At 46.4% G+C, this 26524-nt stretch overlaps 1 protein-coding gene across 4 annotated transcripts; it reads right to left on the reverse strand.

The window, feature by feature from the left end:
* Nucleotides 1-2936: 2936 nt before the first annotated feature.
* On the reverse strand, nucleotides 2937-21318 carry NABP1 (nucleic acid binding protein 1). 4 transcript variants are annotated; one of them, XR_014153326.1, is made up of 8 exons: nucleotides 20877-21096; nucleotides 20367-20505; nucleotides 11691-11762; nucleotides 8987-9062; nucleotides 8233-8302; nucleotides 6253-6336; nucleotides 3155-3262; nucleotides 2937-3068 (listed from the first exon to the last, which is right to left on the reverse strand). XR_014153326.1 is itself a non-coding variant. In XM_081850015.1 (7 exons), exons 1-7 carry the CDS (start codon nucleotides 20965-20967, stop codon nucleotides 3034-3036), a joined length of 567 nt encoding a protein of 188 aa, XP_081706141.1. In that variant the 5' UTR covers nucleotides 20968-21096; the 3' UTR covers nucleotides 2937-3033. The 4 variants fall into 4 exon arrangements, 3 of the variants coding, with proteins under 3 accessions (XP_081706141.1, XP_081706142.1, XP_081706143.1); XM_081850015.1 differs by lacking the exon at nucleotides 3155-3262; XM_081850016.1 differs by lacking the exon at nucleotides 2937-3068 and having other exon boundaries at nucleotides 3155-3271.
* Between the last annotated feature and the right edge of the window lie 5206 nt (nucleotides 21319-26524).

The raw sequence follows: 26524 nt of genomic DNA on the forward strand, positions 1-26524 counted from the left end.
ACTGCTTTGGGATCCAGGCCAGCATGTTAGCTGTGTGCACAAACAAACAATAGGACAAGTCAATATAAAACTGCAGGGGTCTATAGGTACAAATGGCAGATTTGCTACGAAAGCCTGAGCTCATGGGCTCAAAAGATTTGGTGGCAGAAGAGCAATCTCTCCCTTTTTTTGGTAATGTTGGCATCAACCGTGCAACCATACACCACTAGAGGGAGTATTCAGGCTGACATTTGGCAATGCTGAGTGAGGGATGGATATTTATGTTCTTACTGATGCTTGCCTAATGTAAATACTGTATTTTTTGCTCTATAAGACTCACCTTTTCCCTCCTAAAAAGGGGAAATGTGTGTGCGTCTTATGGAGCGAATGCAGGCTGCGCAGCTATCCCAGAAGCCAGAACAGCAAGAGGGATTGCTGCTTTCACTGTGCAGCAATCCCTCTTGCTGTTCTGGCTTCTGAGATTCAGAATATTTTTTTTCGTTTTCCTCCTCCAAAAGCTACGCGCGTCTTGTGGTCTGGCGCGTCTTATAGAGCGAAAAATACGGTAGTTTCTCAGTCTGCCCTGCCTGTTTTAACACTTGGAAGCATGCACCGTTCAGATGTGGGTCTACCATGTCGCAAGTCCCAATGCTCCGCTCCCCATTCCTGAAAGCCACTGAGAAAAGGCACAGCTGCCTTGTTGTAGTCACCAAGCAGCTCCCAAACAAAGCTGTGTTGAAACAATGGCCTCTAGAGCAGGGGTCAGCAAGCTTTTTCAGCAGGGGGCTGGTCCACTGTCCCTCAGACCTTGTGGGGGGCCAGACTACATTTTGAAAAAAATAATGAACAAATTCCTATGCCCCACAAATAACCCAGAGATGCATTTTAAATAAAAGGGCACATTCTACTAACACAAAAACACGCCGATTCCCGGACCGCCTGCGGGACAGATTTAGAAGGTGATTGGGCCAGATCCGGCCCCCGGGGCCTTAGTTTGCCTACCCATGCTCTAGAGCAGCGGTTCTCAATCTGTGTGGTCCCCAGATGTTATTGGACTACAACTCCCCTCATCCCTGAGCTCTGGCCTTGCTAGCTAGGGGTGATGGGAGTTGTAGTCCAACAACATCTGGGGACCCACAGGTTGAGAAAGGCTGCTCTAGAGCTGTGAAAACTACACTCGACTGAACTAAGGAAGGAGGTCATGGCAATATTTACCAGTGGCAATATTTACAAGCCACACATGCAGTCCTATTTACACAAATCAAACCCCAGGAGAATACTGCACAGATAAGGCATCGCCCCAGCTTCTACGAGCAGGGAGCACTGCTCCTCAATTTCCCTCCCTGCCCCATAATTATCTTATTTCAGGTTGCACACCAGAGGAAGCTGCTTGCCAAATCTGCTCTGCGGTTGCTTTTTGGTCTCTGGAAATCCCAGAATGGTAAGAGCAAGCACAAACTAATCTATTCAACTGTTACTGCCACTTCAGGTTTTGAGACAGTGAAGGGAGGCTCGAATGTCCACATTTATGTGTTTCCCTTTTCCTTTTTCAAGTTAGGGGGCAAGGGGGCGATTATGTGGTAAGAGAACAGTGAGTTCGAGACAGTCGTGTGTTTTGAGCATTTCAGGTAAGAGCTCTGCCGCCTGCCACTGAGCTGCCTCGGGGGGGGGGGGGAGGCCAACACTATTGTGTCACAGAGGCGGGCAGCAATGCAGCCTCTCCCATCATTCCCAGGGATGCCGGCAAGCCTTAACTGCTCATTATGGGGCAAAACGAGACAGGCTCAGCCTTCGCGTTAATGAACCAGCTATTTTGCCTTGTCAGAAGAGAGGGCATGCCAGGTATATAAAAAGACACACCTAGGTTTGTGCATTTAAAAACGTTCAGTTTTTAAAAAGTCCTATTGTGTGCGGTCAGTGCTTTCTTTTCTTTTTTTAAGGAAAAAAGGTGCTGGTATTCACATGAAGTTTTTACAGTAAGTGGCACACTTTAAACATTTGGGGGCAGGGAAAGAGTGTCAGTACTGCATACTCTCAAATACAGTGGTACTGTGGTTCTCAAACGCTTTGGTACTCAAAACAACTTGGAACCCAAACACTGCAAACCCATTAGTGTTCCGGTTTGTGAACTTTTTCTGGAAGCCAAACATGCTGTGTTTTCAGTCTTAGGCTTCCGATTTGAGTGTCACACTTCCGTTTTGAGTGTTATGCTGAGGTCCGTCTGATTTTGCCATTTATTTTGCCTTTTTGTTTTTGCAGCTTTTTGTTTTTGTGACTGTGTGGAACTCAGTTCAGCTACTGATTGATTGATTGATTGATTGACTGCGGTACATTGTTTATTGCTTTCATTTTATAGATCAATGGTCTCATTGAATAGTAAAATTCATGTTAAATTGCTGTTCCAGGGGTTGTTTTTAAATGTCTGGAACAGATTAATCCATTTTGTATTACGTTCTGTGGAAAAGCACGCCTTGGTTTCGGAACACTTTGGTTTTGGAACAGACTTTGAGAATCAAGGTACCACTGTACCCCCAGGAAAAAAAAAACACTGGGCTGGGTATTCATTTCACAATGATCATGGATGAGGATGTTAACCCTCTGAAATACAGAAAGTTGGGATCTGTTGACATCTAACCACCATATTTTAAAATGGTGTTACTTTTAGGGCAGCCTTTTCCCAAACTTGGTGCCTTCTAGACTACAACTCCCATCAAGGTCAGAAAGCCTGGGCAATCGTCAGTGGTAAATGGGAGCTCCAACAAGAACTGAGGGACAGTAGACTGAGGAAGACTGCTTTAGGGAGCAAAAGTGAACAATGGTAGACAACATTAAACAATGCTCATTGTCACTGAAAGCTGTCCTAGCAGAATTGTTCAACCTTCCTCTATGTCATGAACCAAGCAACTGTCAAGGGTTAGACAGGTTTTCTTCTTCCCATGTGGGGCGCTGAGGCTATATTATGAGCGAGAGCCATATGTATTCTTATCAACTACATAACAGGGAGTGGGGGACTGAAGAAATATCCAGAAGTATAGAGGCTCCTCCCGTGTCGCCTCAGCCCAAGTTCTCTTGGCTTGATGCAGTTTCCCCTTAAGAAAATTTAAAAGAACAAAGTGATTAATCAAGGACAGCAAGACACTTAAAATCTGGAAATACATATGGATATATTACTAACCATAAATATGTTCTTGGGTTCATCTGCGAAATGGTGTCTTCCCAGAACAGCTCTGCCTGTTTTTTACCAGAACCTCTCTTTAAACATCAAGGTTTCATTGAGCTGGTCCTTACAATGCTCACGACAAACCAAACAGAACACAGCACTGAAGTCAAGCAAGTTTGCTTCTCTTCCTCGCAAATTAGCGATTTCAACCATGTACGATGCTTCTAATGTATCTGTTTTGTGAGCAGCCAGCATTTGGGCTCAAAGCATAGCTCATCCACATGTAACTAAAGAGGGTAGGTTAGCTGGCAAGTTCACCCTAAAGAGACAAGCTTCCGTTGTGCCAATCTCAACCAGCACCCCTTTGTTTTGATATTTTATACTTTACCTGTTTACGATGGCCTGGGACTGGTGGTTGTAAACCAATGAACGCTTCAAGTTCTACACAACTGGGAGGCTATTTCCCAGTTACCCCCAGATCACCTCTATCTGAGGGAGCCAGCCTGCTGTTGCTGAGATTCCCAAATCCCATCGGCTCCAGCCAGAATGGCCAACGATGAGAGAGGGTGGAAGTTGAAGCACACAGTGTTTGGAGAACACCACACCGACTACCTCAATGCCCTTTAAGAAGTGAGCCGACACAGCTTCCCCCTGAGCTGCTGCTACTGAAGAACTTGTTTTGGAATGGCAAGCTTTCCAATAGTGCCCACTTACTGAAGCACAGATCAGAATTTTGCAGGATCACAATGCAGGCAGAACTAAAACCCATGCTCATTGCTGTATTTTTATTTATATCCTTAATGCTATTACTGCTTTCTGTTTTATAAGCAAAGGAAGCCTTTGTAAACAAGAAAGATGAAGATGGCAAAAACGCTCATCAAAAGTTTGCAGATTAAGAGTGATGCCAGGCAAGGAACACACCCCACACTCCTATATATTCTTGGAAATATACTGTATTTTTCACTCTATAGGATGCACCAGACCACAAGACGCACCTAGTTTTTGGAGGAGGAAAACAAGAAAAAAATATTCTGAATCTCAGAAGCCAGAACAGCAAGAGGGATCGCTACGCAGTGAAAGCAGCAATCCCTCTTGCTGTTCTGGCTTCTGGGATAGCTGCGCAGCCTGCATCCGCTCCATAAGACGCACACACATTTCCCCTTACTTTTTAGGAGGGGAAAAGTGAGTCTTATAGAACAATAAATATGGTAGTTGATTAGACCTGCTTCCAAATAAGCATCGTTACAGATGAAATCAAACACACACATTTCAGAGCAGAAAATGATCTTGACAAGGGGGGAAATGGTGGGGTTTTTTGCTTTTTGCTTTACATGGTTAGTGCAACTTTTATTTATGAGGTCCGCTTCAAGAATATAACAAACAAAAAGAGAAGGAAAAACAGTCATTTTACAGCATTTGAATGAATTCCAAATAAGATTTCTCTCTTCCCCCCCAAACAAAAATAATTGAAAATAATTCTAGGGTTACCCAGTACAAAGACACACTGAGAATGCTTACAATATAAAAAGGAAAAACCGCACATATTTTTCATGACCCCGGGAGTTATTTTCCCCCTTTCCGAACTCAGCAGCTTGAAAACAATTCGCACAAGGCTGCCCTTTCTAGAAACTGAGGTATTAGCTCTAGAAGCAGAAAGCGTTACGTGTGCAAATTGGCCCTTGAGAATTTTGAGGGCGGCTCTCGCAAGAGAAGCAGGCATCGGCACAAATCGTATACACAGGTTTCGTTTTAGTTCTTCGCTCCAAACACACTTTGCACCGGCTGAAACCATCAGCAGGATACAGAGGTAAAACACTCCCTGGGCTGCAAAGGTGAGGTTGAATGCCCCCCCCCCCACTAAATACACACACTTGTGGGATGGAGGGCTCCAAAAAGAAAACCAGTGTGTCAAGAAGAACAGCTCAAGCCAGATTTCTGCCTGGTATACGGTTTCTCTGTGTATGGGGATTCCCTTCCTTTTTCTCCCATCACCGCTCTCAACAGAATAAACTTGAAACCACCATCCGTCACTGGGGGGGACGGGGGGGGGGGACGGGACCACACTGGCAGGGCTGGAAAAAAATGGCCGATTTATGCAGTTTGCAGAACCGAGTGGCAAAAAATCTCTCTGGCTTCTGAGAAGCTGTGCTTTATGAAAGTCGTATCCTACTGGATCTTCAGATGCCATCACAGCTTCCATGAAGGTCAATTGCAAGCGATCCAAGAGGAACATTAAGAATTTCAATTTGTTTCTCGTGCAGCAGCGCCTACTGAACTAAAGAGGTGGGTTTTGCATTCCTGGAGAGAATCTGGGATTTTAAAATAGATGCTGGAGAAGCAGCAGGCATAGTTTGGCACGAGAAGGTGGGCCTTCTCTAGTCGAATGCAGCCACCATCACTTACCCCACCCCACCAGAGGGAAAACACCAGCCCCCTTTTTTATGATACCATTGGGCAGACCGTCTCCATTTCTCACGGGGCAATTTTAATTCACACAGGTTAAACAGAGCAGTTGACCCTTGTTCCATCCGCCAGCCTCCATTAGCTGCGATGGGAGTTGGTCAGGGCAGCAGAAAGACGATATTAACACACCTTAAGGCTAGGCGGTTCAAACTTAACCGAAAAAAGGAAAAGGAGAAGAAAAGAAAAACAAGCATTCAACCACACTCAAGGTTTGTTTTGGAAATGAACATCTGATGCACAACAAGGAATCCCAATTTCCATCTACGACCCTTATTTTAAGACATTTCCCCCCGCCCCGGACTCATGTGGTTATCAGCAGCTTCACTGGATTTTTCAGCCTGGGGGGAGCATGGCGAAGAGAGAGAAAGGTGTATGGCAGGGAGGAAATGCTCTTCTCTGGACAACAGAAGGTAGAGAACTAGTAGACCAAACTTCGCCCCCCCCCACAGTTAACCATAAATAAAAGTGCAATTAAGTGTTCAAGTAGGGCGTATACAGAGTTTAGGCGGACAAGTGAGTCTTTTGGCCGGGTCATCTTTTTGAGGCTCTGCGGGGATCCCTCCCGTTACTCATTGTGCTTTGTGGGGGGCGTGTGTGATTGGACGGCACTGAAGGAGGGGCGGGTCCCCGCCCGCCAACCCTCCCAGTACCTGCATAGGAGGAGGAGGAGGAGGAGACATGATTATAAGTAGATGATACTCCGCTCAGCTCAGGTCCTGCTGGCAAACCATTTCCTACAAAAGCAAATAAGAAGAATAAAAGACAACACAGAGACACAAGACATTCGCGCGTCAGACATTCTAAGCTGCAGCTTCTTGGTCCCGGAGACTGCTTTGCATGTATAGGAAGCTGCCCTCTCTCACAATTCGCTGAGCGTTAGAGGTTGAGGTGAGCTGGGAAGGTGTCTGCAGAGACCACGAAGTCCCTATCAGCAGCTTGCTTTGCCATCCACATGCCAACAGTAACCAACGGCAAGGAGAAAACAAGGGAAGACATGTGTTTTGGTGTCTTAGCAGCAGGAGGAGCAACTTCTCCCAGCGCTGTATAAACCCCAGATATAGCAAAATGCTCTGGGATGCTGCTGAAACCTGCACAATAAACACACAAGACGTAACCGGCTGTACTTTTGAATAAAGAAGGTATACTATTCATTGTATCAAATTGTAGATTTCAGCGGAAGTCTCTTAAAGTTCATAGAGTCCAATAATCCACAAGAAGGGTTGTTACAGATCCACAGAATCCTTTCACAGAGTCTAAGGCAAGGATTTCCAGAATATTAGCCTTGTTTCGCCATCCTAGGCTTCATCAGCAGAACAGGCATACAGTGGATCTTATAGCATAGTAGTGATTGCAGTAACACTTACTGTATGAACAGACAGGTGGAATAGACACTTATACATACATGGACCTTATGACTAGAGAATGAAATGATCCACTGGGTCTTCTGCTTTTTCCGTTGAACTTTATGAGACTTCCGTTGAAATCTACAATTTGATACAATGAACAGTATACCTTATTTATTCAAAAGTACAGCCGGTTACATCTTGTGTGTTTATTGAGGATGTTTCATGTAACCATAGGTTGTTTGTTGTTGTTTTGCTGAAACCTGCACAGCGCTCAAAGGAAATGGGAGCTTGACTTCAGAAGACATCTTAAGGCAGCTCTGTTCAGGGAAGTTTTTAATCTGTGATATTTTACTGTATTTTTGGTTTCTATGGAAGCCGCCCAGAGTGGCTGGGGAAACCCAGCCAGATGGGCGGGCTACAAATAATAAATTAGTAGTAGTAGTAATAGAAGGTGGCAACGAAGCATCCTTTCAGCTTGAGAGGGATCAAAAGGGGACTGACCAGAAATAATCCAATCTGGGCAAGCCAGACTGGATTGCTTAACTAAAGAGACTCAAATGAATCTGCAAATTAGCTTCCTGTTGGAAGGGGAATGTGTTCTGCTACTTGTCTCACTAGCGTGAGTGAGGAAGAATGATATTTAATCAATATAGCCTCTCCTACTATCCACAACATTCCCACAACCCCCAGGTATCAGCTTCTCCACACCCTACCTGCTGTTTCCTCCTTCCTGTATGGAAGTACCATCTCCCAAGAAGCAAGACAAACACAATGGGTAGTTGGGGGAACCAAACTTTCTTGCCCCAGTACTGCCTGACGACTCACCCTTCCCAATCACCAGGTGCCCTTTAAGCCACAACCTGAGCAGGAAGGTTGTTACAGGTCCAACTGTGCCAGAGTGAAGAGTCAGAGGGGTGGGGGCGTTAACCCACAGCTCAACTACTTTCCTTCTGAATCCAACCCATAGGCCCAGTTTGGATGTCAATGCTAAACCAGTGTTTTAACATTACAAGAATAAGCATGCTTGAGCGTGAGGAACAAACACACTTCCCTCTTCTGGCCCGGTCAGAAGAGACAGGAAGCATCCGATTTCTGGTTTAAGCCCGAACCAGCTTAAAACTGGTTTCAACTGTGGTTTGTGGAAAGCTGCAGAGATCGAACAATAGGCTTCCGATCTTTGTTCCCGTAAACCATAGTTTAAACCTGCCGCCACAGGTGTTCCTGAACCTTTGTTTCCAAGACAGAAACTTTATTATTATTATTTTACAACGCACGCTCACTTACCAGTAGGGCCAAAAGTACAAGAACTCAGATTAGTTGATGAGAGGGAATTGTTACTCTGCTCACCCTGGGCCTTTAAAAGGAATGGAGAGAGAGAGAGAGAGATTAAGACAACCATGGTATAGAAAGAACTGTGGGGGCTTGGATAAACAGTACAGTGGTACCTCAGGTTAGAGACGCTTCAGGTTACAGACTCCGCTAACCCAGAAGTAGTACCTTGGGTTAAGAACTTTACCTCAGGATGAGAACAGAAATTGTGCAGCGGGGATGCAAGGCCCCATTAGCTAAAGTGGTACCTCAGGTTAAGAACAGGTTAAGAACGGACCTCCGGAACGAATTAAATTCTTAACCAGAGGTACCACTGTATCCACAAGACGCCCCAAACATAAGCTAATTCTTGTTCCTCTTTAAGATGCTCCTCTCCTCCAACAGGAGAAACCCACTCCTGTACAGTGGTACCTCGGGTTAAGAACTTAATTCGTTCCGGAGGTCCGTTCTTAACCTGAAACTGTTCTTAACCTGAAGCACCACTTTAGCTAATGGGGCCTTCCGCTGCCGCCGCACGACTTCTGTTCCCATCCTGAAGCAAAGTTCTTAACCCGAGGTACTATTTCTGGGTTAGCGGAGTCTGTAACCTGAAGCGTCTGTAACCTGAAGCATCTGTAACCTGAGGTACCACTGTATAGGCCACGCTGTTAAGGGTTTGTCTGCGCCTCACTTGTGGACATGTTATGATGCTACACAAGACTGCACATACCACTTTGCTGGGCTGCCCAGGGTGATCTGAGCTGGGCTCACTGAAGTTCGGCACTTCCGAGTACACCATGCAGAACCTGCAAAGAAAAACAAGCTGGTGAGAGGGAGTGTGGAGATTTCTTTCCTCAGCTGTCCTCATCCCACTTCCAGGGACCAGTGCATGCCTTGTTTTAAATTCCAGAGCCGCCAGCCCTCAGTAAGGGTGTTCGCACCAGATGCTTGACCCCCACTCCCATCCCAGAAACTAGACCAGGAGATATGAACAAGCCCAGCTCTACACATGCTCCACTTGGAAGTCTATTGTATCGATTCCAACGGAACTGGCACCCAAATACGTTGATGCTCCAAGCATGCGTAAAAGTTGTTGCCGCTGCTTCCTTTTGCAAGACCGCAAATCAGCAGGTGGGTCACACTTAACAGTCTATTCGTCTATTTCATAAGGGATACACAGCAAATATTCCGTTCCTCGCCATAAAAGATACATAGCTGAAAACACTTATGACCAAGTCTTGCTGAATTAAAGAGGAGCTTGCATCGAACGAAGCACGCCTAGAATCAGACCACGCAGAAGATGTCAGTGGCAAGAACCGATTGCAGAAGTTTTTTTAAAAAAACCAGGAAGGCCTAAGAACGCCAAATCCATAACGAAGGCTGCAATCCTGTACTGTTAAGTTCCAACAAAGTCGAACTCTGCAAAGCAACAGTTGTTCCGCACTGCAATGCGTCGTGCTATAAAGTAGGGCCCAACATGGAACCAGCCAGGCAATTCTCAAGCATTTCTCAATCTGGAGAAAATTTAGCTTGAGTGGCATTTGTCACCATCAGAAACATCTTGTAGGCCTGCTTTGCATTTTCAGCTAAAGGAACCACAGGCGTCAAAACAGAACCAACCGTGACTCCCGGTTATTGTTCGTTCAATGCACCTTATTCTATTTTTAAAATAATTCCAGCTGCACAAGCAACACTCCATGTTAACTACCGGGTACAATCCACCTATGTCGGAGCACAGCTCCCACCAGCAGAGCCATTTGGACCAGGGTTGATGGGAATTGCAGTCCAAAGCAGTTAAGGTGGCACCAGGTTGAAGACTGATCTAGCCGCACTTCAGTCAGCTACATTCCAGAATCTTACACTAATCCTCTCAAAATGATATCACTTGGGATGACGAAAAGCATGTGTTTTTTTAATTCTTGCAGTAATTTATTTTGAGATTAAAACATTCCAACGGCATTCAAATTAAGAGGCGATGGGGCAATAATTTTATGCAGTGATGGGAAATAAGATTTATTTCCTGAGTTAGTACTAACCCTAGACTATCCCCCCTGACATTCCAATTTTGGGAAACACTCCCAATATAGCAGAAGCTAATACACCAGGCATAGGCCAACTCGGCCCTCGGGATGTTTTGGGACTACAACTCCCATCATCCCTGACCACTGGTCCTGCTAGCTAGGGGTGATGGGAGTTGTAGTCCCAAAACATCTGGAGGGCCGAGTTGGCCTATGCCTGTAATACATTATGAAAATGGCCTCAATTATGAATAATCAGGTATCACTTTCGGCAGATCAGACCACAAACGCTGCCATACATAGCCTTAGACAGATTTTCTGTGGCTAAGAGCCACAGCTCAGCGACAGAACATCTGCTGGGCATGTAGAATGCCAAAGGTTTAATCCTTGGTGTTTCTAGGGAGCTGCCATAGACCCCTGCCTTGAAACCCTGGGAAGCCAGCCAATCAGAGTGGATAATACTGAGCTAAATGGACCAATGGCCTGGCTCCCCAGCATAAGGCAGGTTCCTACGTCCTCCTCCTACAGCTGTAAGGTTTTCACAACATTCCTCCACATTTTGGCCTGGTTCACCCCGAATGAACATCGCAGGCGCCTGGGGGGGGGGCGGGATACAGGAAGTTGCGACTATCTGATGCAATGAAGCGTTATTCCGCGATTGCCCATCCACACAAACACAGGCGCCCAGGTAAACCAGTCCCCAAAGTGACACATTCCAGCTTGCCAACAATGCTCAGCTCTCCACTTCCAAACTTTCTATTACGGGTCTCGACAGACTGCCTGGTCACGACGAAGGCATATACTCGAGAAAGCAAACCAGCAGCATTTGCCCGTGACATCTTAAACCGCCATCATTATGACCCCAGAGGCTCTAGCTCGACGGAAGGGGGAAATTTACCTTTACACCCCTAGAGAGGCTGGCTCCCGCAGGAAAAGGCTGGAGCTCATTACCAGAGCCAGAATGTAGAAGCTCGCAATGCGGCTGCCTCTACCGTACCTAGCCTGTGGATTAAATAGAGGACTTCAGTTTTCGGTGCTGCAAGTCCTTGAAAACGACAATGCGTTAACCCACAACAAAGGAGACAGCTTAGGCGGCTGAACACTTACCTGTTCGCAGGTGTACCTAAGTCAAGGCATTCAGGCCAGATGGATGCATGGCTGAGCAAGCCGTCTGTTACACAAGCAATCACAGGCAGGGTTCCCCACACGCTTGTCCGAAAAAATAATATTGAGATCGAGGAAAGCCAAGCTGATCGGGGACAAGGCTCTTTGGGCAGAGAGTGCTTTGCTAAACCCCAGAAAGCAACGGCAGGTTGGGCAGACGCTTGCAAGGCGGCATTTGATACCTACCGCTCCAGCCTGCGAAGCGCAAGGCTTCGAGAGCAACCGAGCACGTGTGCAAAGCGAGATACTCACTCCCCAATTTTCTGAAGCTCGCCTCCCCTTCCGGTGTAAAGCGTGAGACATCCTTTCCACAGAGACGCGTACCTAGCCAAGAGAAACACCAGAAGCGTTAGAAAGCACCGGGAGGGGGAATGTAATTAATGTCCAGGCTTGAGCAGGGTTTGGGGTTTGGTGGCGGGGAGGGGAGGGGGTTAAGTTAAGCACTGATACCTCTCAGAAAAAAAGCCAATGGGAGAGTGGACCACACACACCACCAAAATCAATAGGACTTTAGCGCTAACCTTAAGTGTGCAGCTTTCAGATTTCGCCAGCACAGCAGCTTCTGGCTGGTCATTTCTTCCTTTCTTTTTTGAAATTGTTTTTATTTGATTTTACAGATATAAATTTATAACAAAACCAAATACGTATCCATATACAGTGGTACCTCTAGTTGCAGACAGGATCCGTTCCGGGGTGCCGTTCGCACCCCAAAAAGTCCGCAACTAGAGCGGCGCTTCTGTGCAAGCGCAATAGAGCGTTTCTGCGCATGTGCAAAGTGTGCAGAACTCTTCTGCACAAGTGGCGAAACCTGGAAGTATAAACTTCTGGTTTTGCTGCGTTCACAACCAGAAAAGCCGCAACGTGAAGCAAACACACCAAGAGGTACGACTGTAGAGAGATTTCTCTGAATTTCAAGTCTTCCCATCCCCTCCGTGGGTCCTACGGTCAACGTTTTCAACTGCATATTATTTCATAGTCTATATTTTATCTCTCTCCATATTGTCCATAGTTTTGTTACATTACAAGTGGGATTAAAATCCTGCTAATGTTTTCATCTGCTTATCTCCTAAGTAAATTATAATATTTTCCCTATTCTTTCTTGAAGTTTTTGTACTCACAGGTCATTTCTTAGTCAGATGCTCAAACCTTTATTGGCCTATGTACATGATTCCAATGGGGTTCAACACAAACAAACAAACAACCCAATCATTACAAAACAGCAACACTGCGGCTAACGTTTAAGTTAGTGTTGTACGGCATCCACGAACCCTTATTCCTAACATTAGGAAAGCCACCTTGCATATGTCTGAATTCCACTCCCTACAACCAACCAACCTAGATCGAATTGTCTGAAACCAGACAGAGGCAGTGCAAAAGAACATGCGCAACTGGTGACAAAAAAAGAGTGGCAAGATAAATTACAGTATTTGACTATATTGAATTGGCTAGATTGACAGAAGCCATTAGGGGTCAGCCCAAGCAAAAATTTCAAAAAGAATGGGGAAAATATAGATTATACCTGAAAAAGCAGTGCCCTCAAATTAATACTTGGACTTGTTTCGATTTAACTTCTGCAAAATAAATCATGGTATAAAAGCTAAAAATAGAAAGAAAAAGGAGTAATAATGAACTAAGAAGGAGACAGTTTACCGAAAACGAAAAGAGAACCATGTAGAGGATGAAGGAAGTCAATTGGAAGAAAAGAAGAATTGAAATTACACACACACACACACACACACACACACACACACACACACACACAGTGGTACCTCAGGTTAAGTACTTATTTCGTTCTGGAGGTCCGTTCTTAACCTGAAACTGTTCTTAACCTGAAGCACCACTTTAGTTAATGGGGCCTCCTGCTGCCGGAGCACAATTTCTGTTCTCATCCTGAAGCAAAGTTCTTAACCCAAAGTACTATTTCTGGTTAGCCGAGTCTGTAACCTGAAGCATATGTAACCTGAAGCGCATGTAACCTGAGGTACCACTGTATACACACACACTGTTGATTGTTTGATATGTGTAAGTTTGTGTATGTTATTATGTTTTATTTGTATTTCATTGTTTTTTGTTCTTTGTTTTCGATTGCACATTTTTATGAGTTTGTGTGTGTTTATGTGTTGTAAAATAAACTTAATAAAAGAAAAAAGAAAAAAGAACATGCGCAACTGGTTCCATTTGTCTCTGTCCACAGTGACATCGCCTTTCTCTGAGCGGTGTTTCGCTTCTTGGCCCGTTCACGCGCCCAAAGTTACACAACTCTCTCAGAGGTTTTCTGGCACCAAACTAAGTTCTGTCGTTACTACAATGGTTGGATTTTAAGCATTCTCTCACACTCGAGGACTCACCCATTCATCCAATGGGGTGCCCCGCACAATCAGACCATCTAACAGAGCTTTCCACTTCCCGCAATGGCTAACCAGGTGCCTTTTGAGAAAACCTTAAGCAGAACATAAGCTGCTGCTTTCCAATGGTAATCAGATGCATGGTGTCTCTGATTCTGGAGCTAACACATTGCCCATCATGACTAGTAGCTATTGATGAACTGTTCCTCCCCTATCCTGTCTAATCCCTTTTAGTACAGCCACTGCTAGTATGACAATACTTGCAGCATCCATGCTTTCTCCTGGAATGCCATTAAAAAAAAGTAGTTTCCTTCACTTTAGAGCAGCATTGCGGGAACATCTGGAGGGTCTATCTGCTTCAAAACATGCTGAAAATTGTTCAGCCAATTAATCCTAACAGCAGAGCTGACACAAGACACCAGCAGCTTAATTTTTAGCAGGTGTTTTATTGCAGCTCCGATCTACCCATAGCTTTGCACATCAGGATTTTTATTTTTTTGCTACTGTATAGCCAAAGGTTTTGCACAGTTGTGAGGGCTGGAGGGTTAAAGCTCCAGTTCAGATGAAGTTAGGCACATTTAAGTGCCACGACAATCGGTGGGACTTAAATTGGCCGCAAGTAATTGGTCCCACTCATCTCAATGGTACGTCAGCACGACCAACTTTTAACTGAGTCGGGAGCATTTATTAAAAGCCATTTGCAACAACACACCAAGCGTTCTGCTGAAGCGCCCTGTGTGACTTGCAAGATCATTCACTTTCATTACTACATTCTCTGAGTGTATGTATGATTTGTCCCTCTCTCGTACATGTGCATAGATGTATAAACACGAAAAGAGCACAAATCAAACATTGTCAAATGGGGACTTGAGACACTACTGGGGTATAGAAACAAGAAAGCTTCCATTTACTGCAAGCGCAACAAAAGACATCCTTTGGCAGAATTCCCTATCTCCCACAAGTAAATCCTTTATACGTAGTGAATATTTGCCTGCAAGAATGAAAGTTTGTTTTGATTCATGTGCATGACCTTCAAACTTTGGTTTTTAACCAGCGATCAACTGTTTTTCCCTTTCTTTCTTTTTGCCAAATGCAAAAAAGAGGGACAACCAAACAGGGTTCCCCAAACTTGGGTCTCCAGCTGTTTTGGGACTACAACTCCCATCATCCCTTGCTAGCAGGACCATTGGTCAGGGATGATGGGAATTGTAGTCCCAAAACAGCTGGAGACCCAAATTTGGGGAACCCTGAACTAAATGATGTGAGGGGAAATGACGTTTGGATTTTCACATTGCACTTATAACTACCTTCCCCCACAGGTTGGGAGACCTGCTCAGTTACAGTTTGGCTCTTAGAAGATCATTAACAAATGCAATTTTTATTTATAAAGCTAGTAAAGGGATCTGTTCCTGAGGCTCAACAATAAACCACTAGTAGGCATCCAAGATACAGTCTGCCTCTCTGCCACTAGTGTTTCTAAGGCTGTCACACAGACTGCTGGCACAAGCGGTATACGTTTTATTGGTGTCCAAACAAGTAAGCCAGCCACTCTATATTAGCTCCACCCGTCAGTCACGTATTAGTTCTGCTAAGATGACGCAAATGAAAAGTGACCTTAACACGGCATTTTGTGCCAAGTTGTAACTTGAAGAGATTACAAATGAGCCTAGGGGTGAAATCCAGTGGCATGTGCATGCAATATAGGCAACCAGGAACTCTCCAAATGGCCTTAAATAAGCAGCCATTGTTGTATTTTGCACTGAAACCAATAATTAACGTTCTTGCTAGCCTGGCTAGAATGCGACACTGAGCCATGGTTTATGGAACTATGGCTTAGTGTTGTGAGCAAACCCGGCCCAGGAACTTAGCTGCGGTTTGTCTGAAGCCAAGGGTTGCTTGTTGACATTAAAACAAACCCTTGGTTTGTTTTAACTACGGCTTGGTGTTATGCCATGAACCCAGCCCTCTTCCTTAACCATGGTCTCTTTTGACATCCCACCACAAACGCTCACCAACTTTCAAAGGCATAAGGAAGAAGACGAAGAGAAGATTTTGGATTTAGTATCCCGCTTTATCACTACCCAAAGGAGTCTCAAAGCGGCTAACATTCTCCTTTCCCTTCCTCCCCCACAACAAACACTCTGTGAGGTGAGTGGGGCTGAGAGACTTCAAAGAAGTGTGACTAACCCAAGGTCACCCAGCAGCTGCAGGTGGAGGAGCAGGGAATCGAACCCAGTTCCCCAGATTACGAGACTACCTCTCTTAACCACCACACACACGCACACACTGGGAAAGAAACCAAACTTTGGATAATCAAGCCATGGTTTGGCTGATCACTTGTGGGACAACTCATGATGACCTTAACAGTTTGCAAAACAACCCATGGTTTAACATTATGTACCAAGTGGGCCACTGCGAGTTCCTTTTTTTATGTTTGTCACATTTGTATCCAAGCCTTCTCCCAAAGAGCTCTAGGTGACAGGTTGACATTTTGTCTCCAGGAGAAGCCTGTGAGCTAGGTGTGGTTTTAGACAGGGAATAATTTGCTTCACGGTCACTCAACGAACTTTTTCGTTGATCATAGGTCAGCCCAGGCTAATTCCAACAAACAATATTTGCTCACCATCCTAGCAGTACGTGTGGCCTTAGAGACATTGCTTGCCCTCTGCCATTGTTATCATACACCTCATTAATCCAAAGGAAAAGGAACCGTTAAAGGGGTTATTTTAGCTTCTTTGATTGGCTTTCAGGTGACTATGGGAATCTGCCATCACCATGTAAGGAGGGAGAAGTTATGGCCCTAAGGAGGTTTTTAATGTTTTACTATGAAGAGAAGACTCCCTGGAAAAGACCCTGATGTTGGGAAAGATGGAGGGCACAAGGAGAAGGGGATGATAGAGGACGAGATGGTTGAACAGTGTTCTCAAAGCTACCAACATGAGTTTGACCAAGCTGTGGGAGGCTGTGGAAGACAGGAGTGCCTGGCGTGCTCTGGTCCATGGGGTCACGAAGAGTCGGACATGACTAAACAACAACAATGTTTTTGTATGTACTGGGAGTGGCTGGGAGGAAATTATTATTATTATTACAATTATTATTATTAATAATAATAATACTTTTGCACAGACTAAATTGTAGCTCACAATGGGAATTCTATGTCTCTTGAACACATCCCATTTCACTCTTTTAAGAAATGATTACGTTTCCCTTTAAGATCAGACTATAGACTTTTGCAAAGAGGGTATTATTTTCACAGACAACGCTTGGTGCTTACAGTTTCAACATCATTCACAATAAAAGTACCTAGCGCTTTAGAATACCTTTGCACGTTCAAAGCAGATTGCAAACATTATCTCAGGAATCCTTACAACCTGCCTGCAAGGTAGGTCATAGAACATAGGCAAATGTGACCTCCTTTGCCGAAACCTAGAAAGCTCTCGCACACAAAATACAGGCAGGATTTTCTCCCTCTCTCAGAAATACAGCAGAAAAGGCCACCACCAATCTGAAACCTTTAAAATATTAAAACAAAAGCAATTGATCAACCCTCTTTGAGTGCAAGTAAATACACTTTTGGTTTTTAATTGTGTTTAAAAAAGCAATTTGACATGGCAATCCCAGCGATCCACCAGCGTTCCTCTGGACTGCGTTTGTCACATGAAAATATAGCAGATGCTTTTCCTACTAATTGCTAGTTCTGCTTCTCTTCATGCTAAAGAAAGCCAACCTCTCCATTGCGCACGGTGAGAGCTCATTGAAAGAGGAAGCAGAAACAGTTGGTTGCTTCTTTTAAAAACTACATCGCGTTGAACCCTCGGTCCCCTAACAGATCAGATTTCAAAGCAGGCATACAAGGCTATGCTGGCATTTGTGACTTGTTAAGGCTTGTGCAAGCAAGCCCAGCTACGGCTTTGATTATCCAGAAGGAACATGCTCAGATCCACAGATCCTATTCTGCTAGGGAGACAGGGAAGAGGCTGGGGATAGCTGGCCCTGAGATTTTAGCTGTGTAACAAGCCACATATTGGGCCACTTAACACACTTTAAGTATGCACCCTTTAAAATATAATAATCCTGAAGTATGACTGGTTTGCTTCTCAGGAAATCTGTGTTCCTGCCTCGTCATGTGACCAGGGATATATAACCCAACCTAGGGCCTGCATGACACCAGAGGTGAATTGTGTGCCTGTCATACAGGCATGGCACGCAGACAATTTAGATGGGTGAAGTGTTTGGAAGCAGATCCCTGTGGGCTGGGGAAACACTGAATGTTACCAACAGCAAAACCGCATGAATGAGTTGGAATGTTGCAGCGTTAATTTTTGTAATAATGAGAAACCGGGGCCTGGGGGACAGGAAGGTGTTTATGCAGCAGCTGCAAGTTGAGAGCGCAGTTTTTCTTCTGCAGAACTCCAAAACAGCCCCTACCCAAAGAAGTAATCTGGTTGCAGGGGGGGAGAAGAAAATTCCCCTGGCTCACACTGTGCCTTAAAGTCTTCCCTCATCTCCACAGGACTTTTTAGCACGGCACAAAGTGTGGGTTCTGCTTCAGCTATTACTGAACCCACTAAAATAAGCCAAATGACTCTTAGCCTCTCCAGCTCAAAACAGAACGTACAGGAAAAGAGGGAGTCTCATTGCTTCCTTTAAGGAAATTAAGAAGCCATCAGCTTTTAAGAGATGACTCATCGACCAGTGTGGTCAAGGCTACATCCTTGTGAGCCAAGCCGGATGTGACAGCAGCAAACCCATCTGTTTAAATCCTGGATCTGCCCCAATCATGTTCAAAGGAAGGGAAGGAGGGGCAAGGAGAAATGAGGAGTGGGCCTTGCTTCCCCACGTGGTTCCCTCTAAATCTAGCATCTGTAGAGAGGCGAGTAAGTTTGGGAAGGGGGGCTGGAAACGTCCCCTTTGCTTTAAAAGCTAGGCCCCGACAGATGTCTAAGGTCAGAAGAAGAGCATGCGCACACTCTGCATGCAGGTCGCCCTTCAGTCGTCAAACTGAAGGAGCGTCTCCATCCCCCTCGTTCTGCCCGGACACTGAGGTCCAGTGCCGAGGGCCTTCCCTCACTGCAAGAAGTGAGGTTACAGGGAAGCAGGCAGAGGGCCTTCTCGGTAGTGGCACCCGCCCTATGGAATGCCCTCCCATCAGATGTCAAGGAAATAAACAACTATCTGACTTTTAGAAGACATCTGAAGGCAGCCCTGTTAAGGGAAGTTTTTAGTGTTTGATGTTTGATCGTGTTTTTAATATTCTGTTGGGAGCCGCGCAGAGTGGCTGGGGAAACCCAGCCAGGTGGGCGGGGTATAAATAATATATTATTGCAGTGGTACCTCGGGTTAAGAACTTAATTCGTTCTAGAGGTCTGTTCTTAACCTGAGACTGTTCTTAACCTGAAGCACCACTTTAGCTAATGGGGCCTCCTGCTGCCACTGCGTCGCCGCTGCACGATTTCTGTTCTCCTCCTGAAACAAAGTTCTTAACCCGAGGTAATATTTCTGGGTTAGCAGAGTCTGTAACCTGAAGTGTATGTAACCCGAGGTACCACTGTATTATTATTATTATCACCACTGGGTTCATCCAACCTGGCATTGCCGATTGGCAGTGGCTCTTCAGGATTCCAGATGGGGGGAGGGGGACGGACACCTGCCTGGAGATTCTGGGGCTTGAACCTGGGATCACATGCTCCGGAACTCTTCCCTGCCGGTCAGAGGAGACCCACTGCCAGTGAGAGGAAGCCAGGATTGAAATCCACACTCAGCCATGAAACCCCTTGCTTTCTCCTGCCCCAGAGGCTAGGACTCAAGCCAATGGATTCAAGTGGCTCGAAAGCGGAATGGGAGGGAATATGCTTTATTTGTATTTGAACCCATTGATTTGGGTCCTAACCTCCAGGGGCAGGAGAAAACAAGGAGCTTGCTTGCTTAACCCACTATGACGGCTGTAGCCAAGATTCCTGCATTGCATCTGAAGGCCGCCCTGTTTAGGGAAGTTTTCAATGCTTTATTCTGTCGGGAGCCACCCAGAGTGGCTGGGGAAACCCAGCCAGATGGGCGGGGGTCTAAATAATAAATTATTATTTACTTATTTTATTATTATTGCAGGGGGTTCGACTAGATGACCCTCGGGGTCGCCTCCAACTCTACCCCTTCTATGACTCAATGGGTGACCAGTCATGGCCTCTCAGCCAGACCTACCTCACAGGGTTGTGGTTGTGGGGATTAATGGAGCCAGGGGAGAACCGTACTTGCCATACCTGGAGCTCCTTGGGAGAAATGGGTGGGATTTTAAATGCAATAAATAATAATAAAGGGCCCAGCAAAAGGCAAAAGGCAACTTCCTCTATATACACACAGCAAGGGGAAATGAGCACGCTGGTTTCACCTCTAATCTGGCCCCGCGAGATGTTGTTTTCCCTTCCCCTCCTCCTGCTACACCAATTACGATTCTAAGAAAGGGAGAGGAAGCCCAAAGCGTTAACAGGAACACACTGAGTCAGCCAGTTGCTTCAGCAACGAAACAAAAGAGCGGCTAGGCAGAGGCTCGCTCGGCCTAACCCCACTGTCGGAAACACATACATACCCTTTGGTTAACCGGATAATATCTCCCGGCTGAATGAGGCTGCCAAGTTCATCCCACACTGAGATGAGGATGCTGCCTGACTTGTCGGCTACTTTGCACGACCGCACTTCGTGCCCATCTTTGGTTTTGGTGACACGGCCTGCAAGGGAATATGGAAAGGGGGGGGGAGCAGGGGGGGGGAGAGAAAAAGAAAGGTGGTTTGAGCAAACGTCCTTAGAACAAGGGGACACAACATCCTTTTGAAATTGCAACTTTGCCTGGGCGCGAAAGGACCTGCAACTTTCGCCAAAGCCCAGGGAAGGAGCCACTCTAGACCCTAAAAGTGGGTCTACTTAAGGACAGATTTAGAGAAAGTGGACTCAACTCTTTTCCCTGAAAAGTGGACACGTGTCAACTCCTCTCTCTCTCTCTCACACACACACACACATTTGCACACCTAGTACGCGGGCCAAGGAAGTCGGGGAGTGAAAAACAAACAAAAGCACGACAGTTCCACGGGACCCCACTTACCGATCTCTAGCACAATAAAGATGACATTTAAATTTTTCAGTCCGGCCCTTATGTCTTTTATGAGGAGGTATGTTTCGTTTGCCATGCTCATGCTGCTTTGCTTTTCAGGAGGAAGGCACGGGCGCTGCTGGGGCAGAGTGAGCAAGACAAAGCTCCCCCTTAGCCGAGAGGGACACTTGGAGGAAAACAGGGCAGGGGTGGCAGGAGCTGTGGCGGGGGGGGGGGGGCGATTAGACGAGATCGGGTTTGACCAGCCCTTGGAGAAGGCAACAGTAATGTGCAATATACTCTGGGGAGGTCGGCGGGGAAGCGTGTTTATGAGGAAGGAAGGAGGCACCCACGGCGATCCCTCTTCTCTGAAACTCTTAAGCTGGCTTCTCCCTCTCTCAGCTGACCACACAAGCCTCGTAAGGCTGGACGGGTGAAGGAGGGAGCCGGGGCGCTGTGATTAAAACAGGCACGGGGCTTGGCTGCTGCTGCTGCTTTCGCCGCCGCCGCCGCCGCCGCCCCTACTGGCGAACGAGAAAAAGCACCTTCGCTATAGGCTCCCTTTTCCTCCCCTCTGCAAGAAAATCGGGGCGCTCTTTTTCTCTTATGACTATTATTGCACAGCGAGTAAGGTGCTTCCTCCTCCGCCGCCTCCTCTCCAACCCCCCCAACTCGCCAGCTGCCCCGCACCCCAGCGCCACTTTCACACAAGCGCGCAAACACGCCGCTTCGCCCTCCAAGCGCGCTCGCTCTCCGTCTAAAAGAAGCATGTGCCGGCGCCGTCGTTTTATATCCAGCCGGGCCGGACCATTTCCTCCGCGCGGGGGGGGTGGGAAAGCAAAGTCGCGTCGAAAGGTACGGAAAAGAGAGGCGGGGAGAAAGGAGTCCGAGTCGAGCTCCAAGGTCTCGGTGTTTGGATCCTGCTGCGCCGGAGCGGTTCTGCTCCGTGGCCCCACGGCGCCGGAGAAGCGCAAGGAGGGCGAGAAAGCCTCCCCCCCCCCCGAAAAATGGAATGGTCCGTGGAACGCGGAGACACCAGAATGGAACTGAATGTGACAAAGTGCCCCGTAAGAGGCGCTGATTGGTTGGCCGCGATTCTTTTGTGCTCTGACCTAGAATATTTACAGTCGCTCGCCCTCCCGTTTCCCTCTTTTCCCCCTGCCTCGCTCTCCGGGGCAGGATCGAGCCTGTCCCGCCGGGAGGCAGGACTGCAAGCTCATCATGAGTCTCGGGGAAGGCTCGCTGAATGGCTGGCTGTTGCCTTTTAACGCGCTGCTGATTCCCCCCACCCCCAACCAACAACACCAAGGCTGGGGAAGGTGGGGGCTGCGATCATTTCCCCCGCCCCGCATCCACTTAATATTTTATTTTTTCGAAAGGATTCCTCGGGAAACCGCTTGCAACGGGATTGCGTGTGTGCGCGCGTTTACTTCCCTACCCCTCTTTCTGTTTCCTTTCTCCTCCTGTGAAGAAGCTGCATCCCAATGTTTTAATGTTGTATCTTAATCTTTTAAATCGTATTTTAATCAACTTGTGTTTTTTTATTGGTTGTTAGCCGCCCTGCGCCCGGTCTTGGCTGCGGAGGGGGGTATAAATAAAAAATTATTATTATTATTATTATTATTATTAATCTATAATGCGGGATATGTTTGATTGGAAGAGGACGTGGGGAATCAGATTGTGCTGTTCTTAAAGGAAACTAACTGAGCCATAAAGCATTTTAAAGCAAAGGAGGCCCTGTGGGCCAGTCCGTGAGAGAGAGAGAGAGCCACAGTTAGGCACAGCGCCTTTATCAGCAGTGACCCCCCCCCAAAAATGCCCACAAAATAGCTAGCGAGCCTTCGCAGTGTTCAGAACTCTTCATCCAGCAGAATGTTAAACGGTATTTATGCATCTCAGATCATCTTCCAAATTGCTCTGCCCATTCCATCGCTAGGTTCTTCATGTTCACCATCCTCCCTCCTGCCCTCTTAAAGGTAAAGGGACCCCTGGCTGTTAAGTCCAGTCAAGGACGACTCTGGGGTTGTGGCACTCATCTTGCTTTACTGGCCGAGGGAGCTGGCGTTTGTCCGCAGACAGCTTCCGGGTCATGTGGCCAGCATAACTGAGCCGCTTCTGGCGAACCAGAGCAGCGCACAGAAACGCCGTTTACCTTCCCACCGGAGTGGTACCTATTTATCTACTTGCACTTGACGTGCTTTTGAACTGCTAGGTGGGCAGGAGCAGGGACTGAACAATGGGAGCTCACTCCGTCGCGGGGATTCGAACCGCCAACCTTCTGATCGGCAAGTCCTAGGCTCTGTGGTTTAACCCACAGCGCCACCCGCATCCCAAACCTGCCCTCTTAGTCACCTACTAATGGTCACCTGTTTATTTTTCTATGCCTTAGGAAGTGACCTCTAACTTTGCAGTCACTCACATGCCAGGGTAACACCACTACCATGTGGGCTTTCATAAGTGCGGTTTTCGCAGCAGAAGTCATAGGTCGCCTCCAGACTGCCAGTATTTTGTAGGAGAGATTCAATCCAAACTGGAAATTTAGGTTTGTGCAACACACCCATCTTTCTTTTCAAAACAATAACAGGTTTTGTGGTCCTAGATTCAGGTAGGTAGCCATGTTGGTCTGACACAGTCGAAATAAATAAAAGATTGTCCAGTAGCACCTTAGAGAGCAACTAAGTTTGTTCTGGGTATAAGCTTCCGTGTGCAGGTTTTGTGGTTAGAAAAGATGCAGAAATGCACTTAAAATGAGTGGGATAAATGGTTGATTAATTAGAAGATGTATAACCACAAGCAAATCAGGATAAATTCAGGAAGAATGTTCATCATTTATATACCGTAATTTCCCAGCAAACAAAGTGCTCAGTACACCAGATCTATGGCTGTAGGAAATGTTAGTCATACCCAGGCTGACACTATACAGTGGTACCTCGGGTTACATACACTTCAGGTTACAAACGCTTCAGGTTACAGATTCCACTAACCCAGAAATAGTGCTTCAGGTTAAGAACTTTGCTTCAGGATGAGAACAGAAATCGTGCTCCGGCAGCGTGGCAGCAGTGGGAGGTCCCATTAGCTAAAGTGGTGCTTCAGGTTAAGAACAGTTTCAGGTTAAGTACGGACCTCCGGAACAAATTAAGTACTTAACCCGAGGTACCACTGTACATTTAAAGCAGTATCATCTCCACATAGCTACAGTTCCCCGAGTAGTTTAGCAACCCCTCTTCTCAGGGAACTCTGGGAATTGTAGATGCCACTTAGTTAACCTATGAGGTGAAATTTGAACAGAGGGAGACTCTTAATCAAAACCTGAAATGCTGCCCTTCTTCAGCAACAAATTGTGGTTCCCTTGGAGGGAGGGCGGAATCTGCTGGCGGCAAATTATTGCAGCATTCTTGCACAAAACCTTCCTGTTTTTCCTCCAGTTTGCCTCTCGTGCATTTTTTCTTTCAACTCTCCTGGTCCTGTTTGTCCATTTGCCTGCCAGCCAGCAATATATGACAGATGTAAACACCGCCTTGCTATCTGTGGTCTCATAATTATAATGCATGTAGATGCACATGACTCTAGATTGCCATATTCAACTGCTACCCGCAGGTGCGGTAAGGACATAAAAGAAATAGAAACAAGAGGCAAGGTGTTGTTGTTTTTTGAACCCACATTTATTAGGCCATACAGTGATATTTTTTCTAGAAAAAGAGGTGCCAGAACTCACCATGAAAGCCTCCCTCATTCTCTTAGAATGGCAACGGCACTTGCCAGAAGAAGTGCCAGAACCCACCTGAGAGGTGCCGGAACTAAGTTCCAGTGAGTTCTCCCTGAAATAAAGAAAGCCCTGCCTTCATTATTTCCAACCGCTCAGCTCCAAATACTATGGATGCAACCTAGGACACCAAACACAGAGGGCCGATCCTCCAAGTGTCCCTATTTTCCAGGGACAGTCCCTGATTTACCTAAGCCGTCCCAGTTTCTGGTTTGATCCTGTAATGTTCCACTTTTCCTTAAAGGTAAAGGTAAAGGTACCCCTGCCCGTACGGGCCAGTCTTGACAGACTCTGGGGTTGGTGCGCCCATCTCACTCAAGAGGCCAGGGGCCAGCGCTGTCCGGAGACACTTCCGGGTCACGTGGCCAGCGTGACAAAGCTGCATCTGGCGAGCCAGCGCAGCACACGGAAACGCCGTTTACCTTCCCGCCAGTAAGCGGTCCCTATTTATCTACTTGCACCCGGGGGTGCTTTCGAACTGCTAGGTTGGCAGGCGCTGGGACCGAGCAACGGGAGCGCACCCCGCCGCGGGGATTCGAACCGCTGACCTTTCAATTGGCAAGCCCTAGGCACTGAGGCTTTTACCCACAGCGCCACCCGCGTCCCAGCCGCTTTTCCTTAGGATGTCCCTATTTTCATTGGGAAAATATGGGGGGCCATGGAGTTATGTGACCCCCGACCCAAGGGGTTAAGTAATTATACAACCTTTAAGAGACATCTATAAAGGCTAGGGGTTTTTTATGTTTAATGTTTTATTATGTTTTTATATACAGTGGACACTCGGGTTGCGAACGTGATCCGTGCGGGATGCACATTCTCAACCCGCATCATTCGCAACCCACAGCATTTGCAACCCACAGTGGCGCATCTGCATCAGTCAGATGGGCGGGGTATAAATAATGAAGTTGTTGTTGTTGTTGAATAGAGCCTCCTCCACTGATGCCTCACCCCTGAGCTTCCCCCGATGAGTGCATGGGGCATTTTTCATGAAAACCTCTTAACTATATGTATTTGCACAGCTGCCTTGCTGGGTCCAGTGCTGAATTTACGTATAAGCTAAACAAGCTATAGCTTAGGGCCCCACTCTCTTGGGGACCCCCCCAAAAAATTTTAAGGGAAAAAAACCTGGATGTACATTTCCAAAATATAAGATAAAAAAAAACCCAAATAAAATTAAATCTACATACAGCAACAGTGTTTTGTGTTGTGTAGGCTCCTATGATGTAAGTAAGTGATGGCCAAGGTTGGCCATCACTGATGTAAGTAATGGGGCCCGCCTGCTAGCTTCCTCCCTAAAATATCACTGGTTTCAGTTCAACGATTACTTTGATAAAATACAAATTTTGTTATGTGCAAATGGCTTTAGATACATATTAGGTCAGGCATAGACAAACTTGGCCCTCCAGATTTTCTGGGACTATAACTCCCATCTTCCCTGACCACTAGCCTTGTAAACTAGGGATGATGGGAATTGCAGTCCCAAAACATCTGAAGGACCAAGTTTGCCTATGCCTGTATTAGGTCCATAAATTACCATACAGCATATATGCAACACAAAAAACAGCAACAATTTGTTGTTGACAAAGGACAGCTGGACATATAAAGGGCCCCATTATCTTCAGTAGCTTAGGGCCTCCTCAAACCTATATCCGGCCCTGGCTGGGTCCCATATAAAAGGTAAAGGGACCCCTGACCACTAGGTCCAGTCATGACTGACTCTGGGGTTGTGGCGCTCATCTCGCTTTATTGGCTGAGGGAGCCGGCGTACAGCTTCCGGGTCATGTGGCCAGCATGACTAAGCCGCTTCTGGCGAACCAGAGCAGCGCACAGAAACGCCATTTACCTTCCCACCGGAACAGTACCTATTTATCTGCTTGCACTTTGACGTGCTTTCGAA

Source organism: Podarcis erhardii (genome assembly GCF_964252035.2).
Source record: "Podarcis erhardii genome assembly, chromosome: 1".
Taxonomy (NCBI): Eukaryota; Metazoa; Chordata; class Lepidosauria; order Squamata; family Lacertidae; genus Podarcis; species Podarcis erhardii.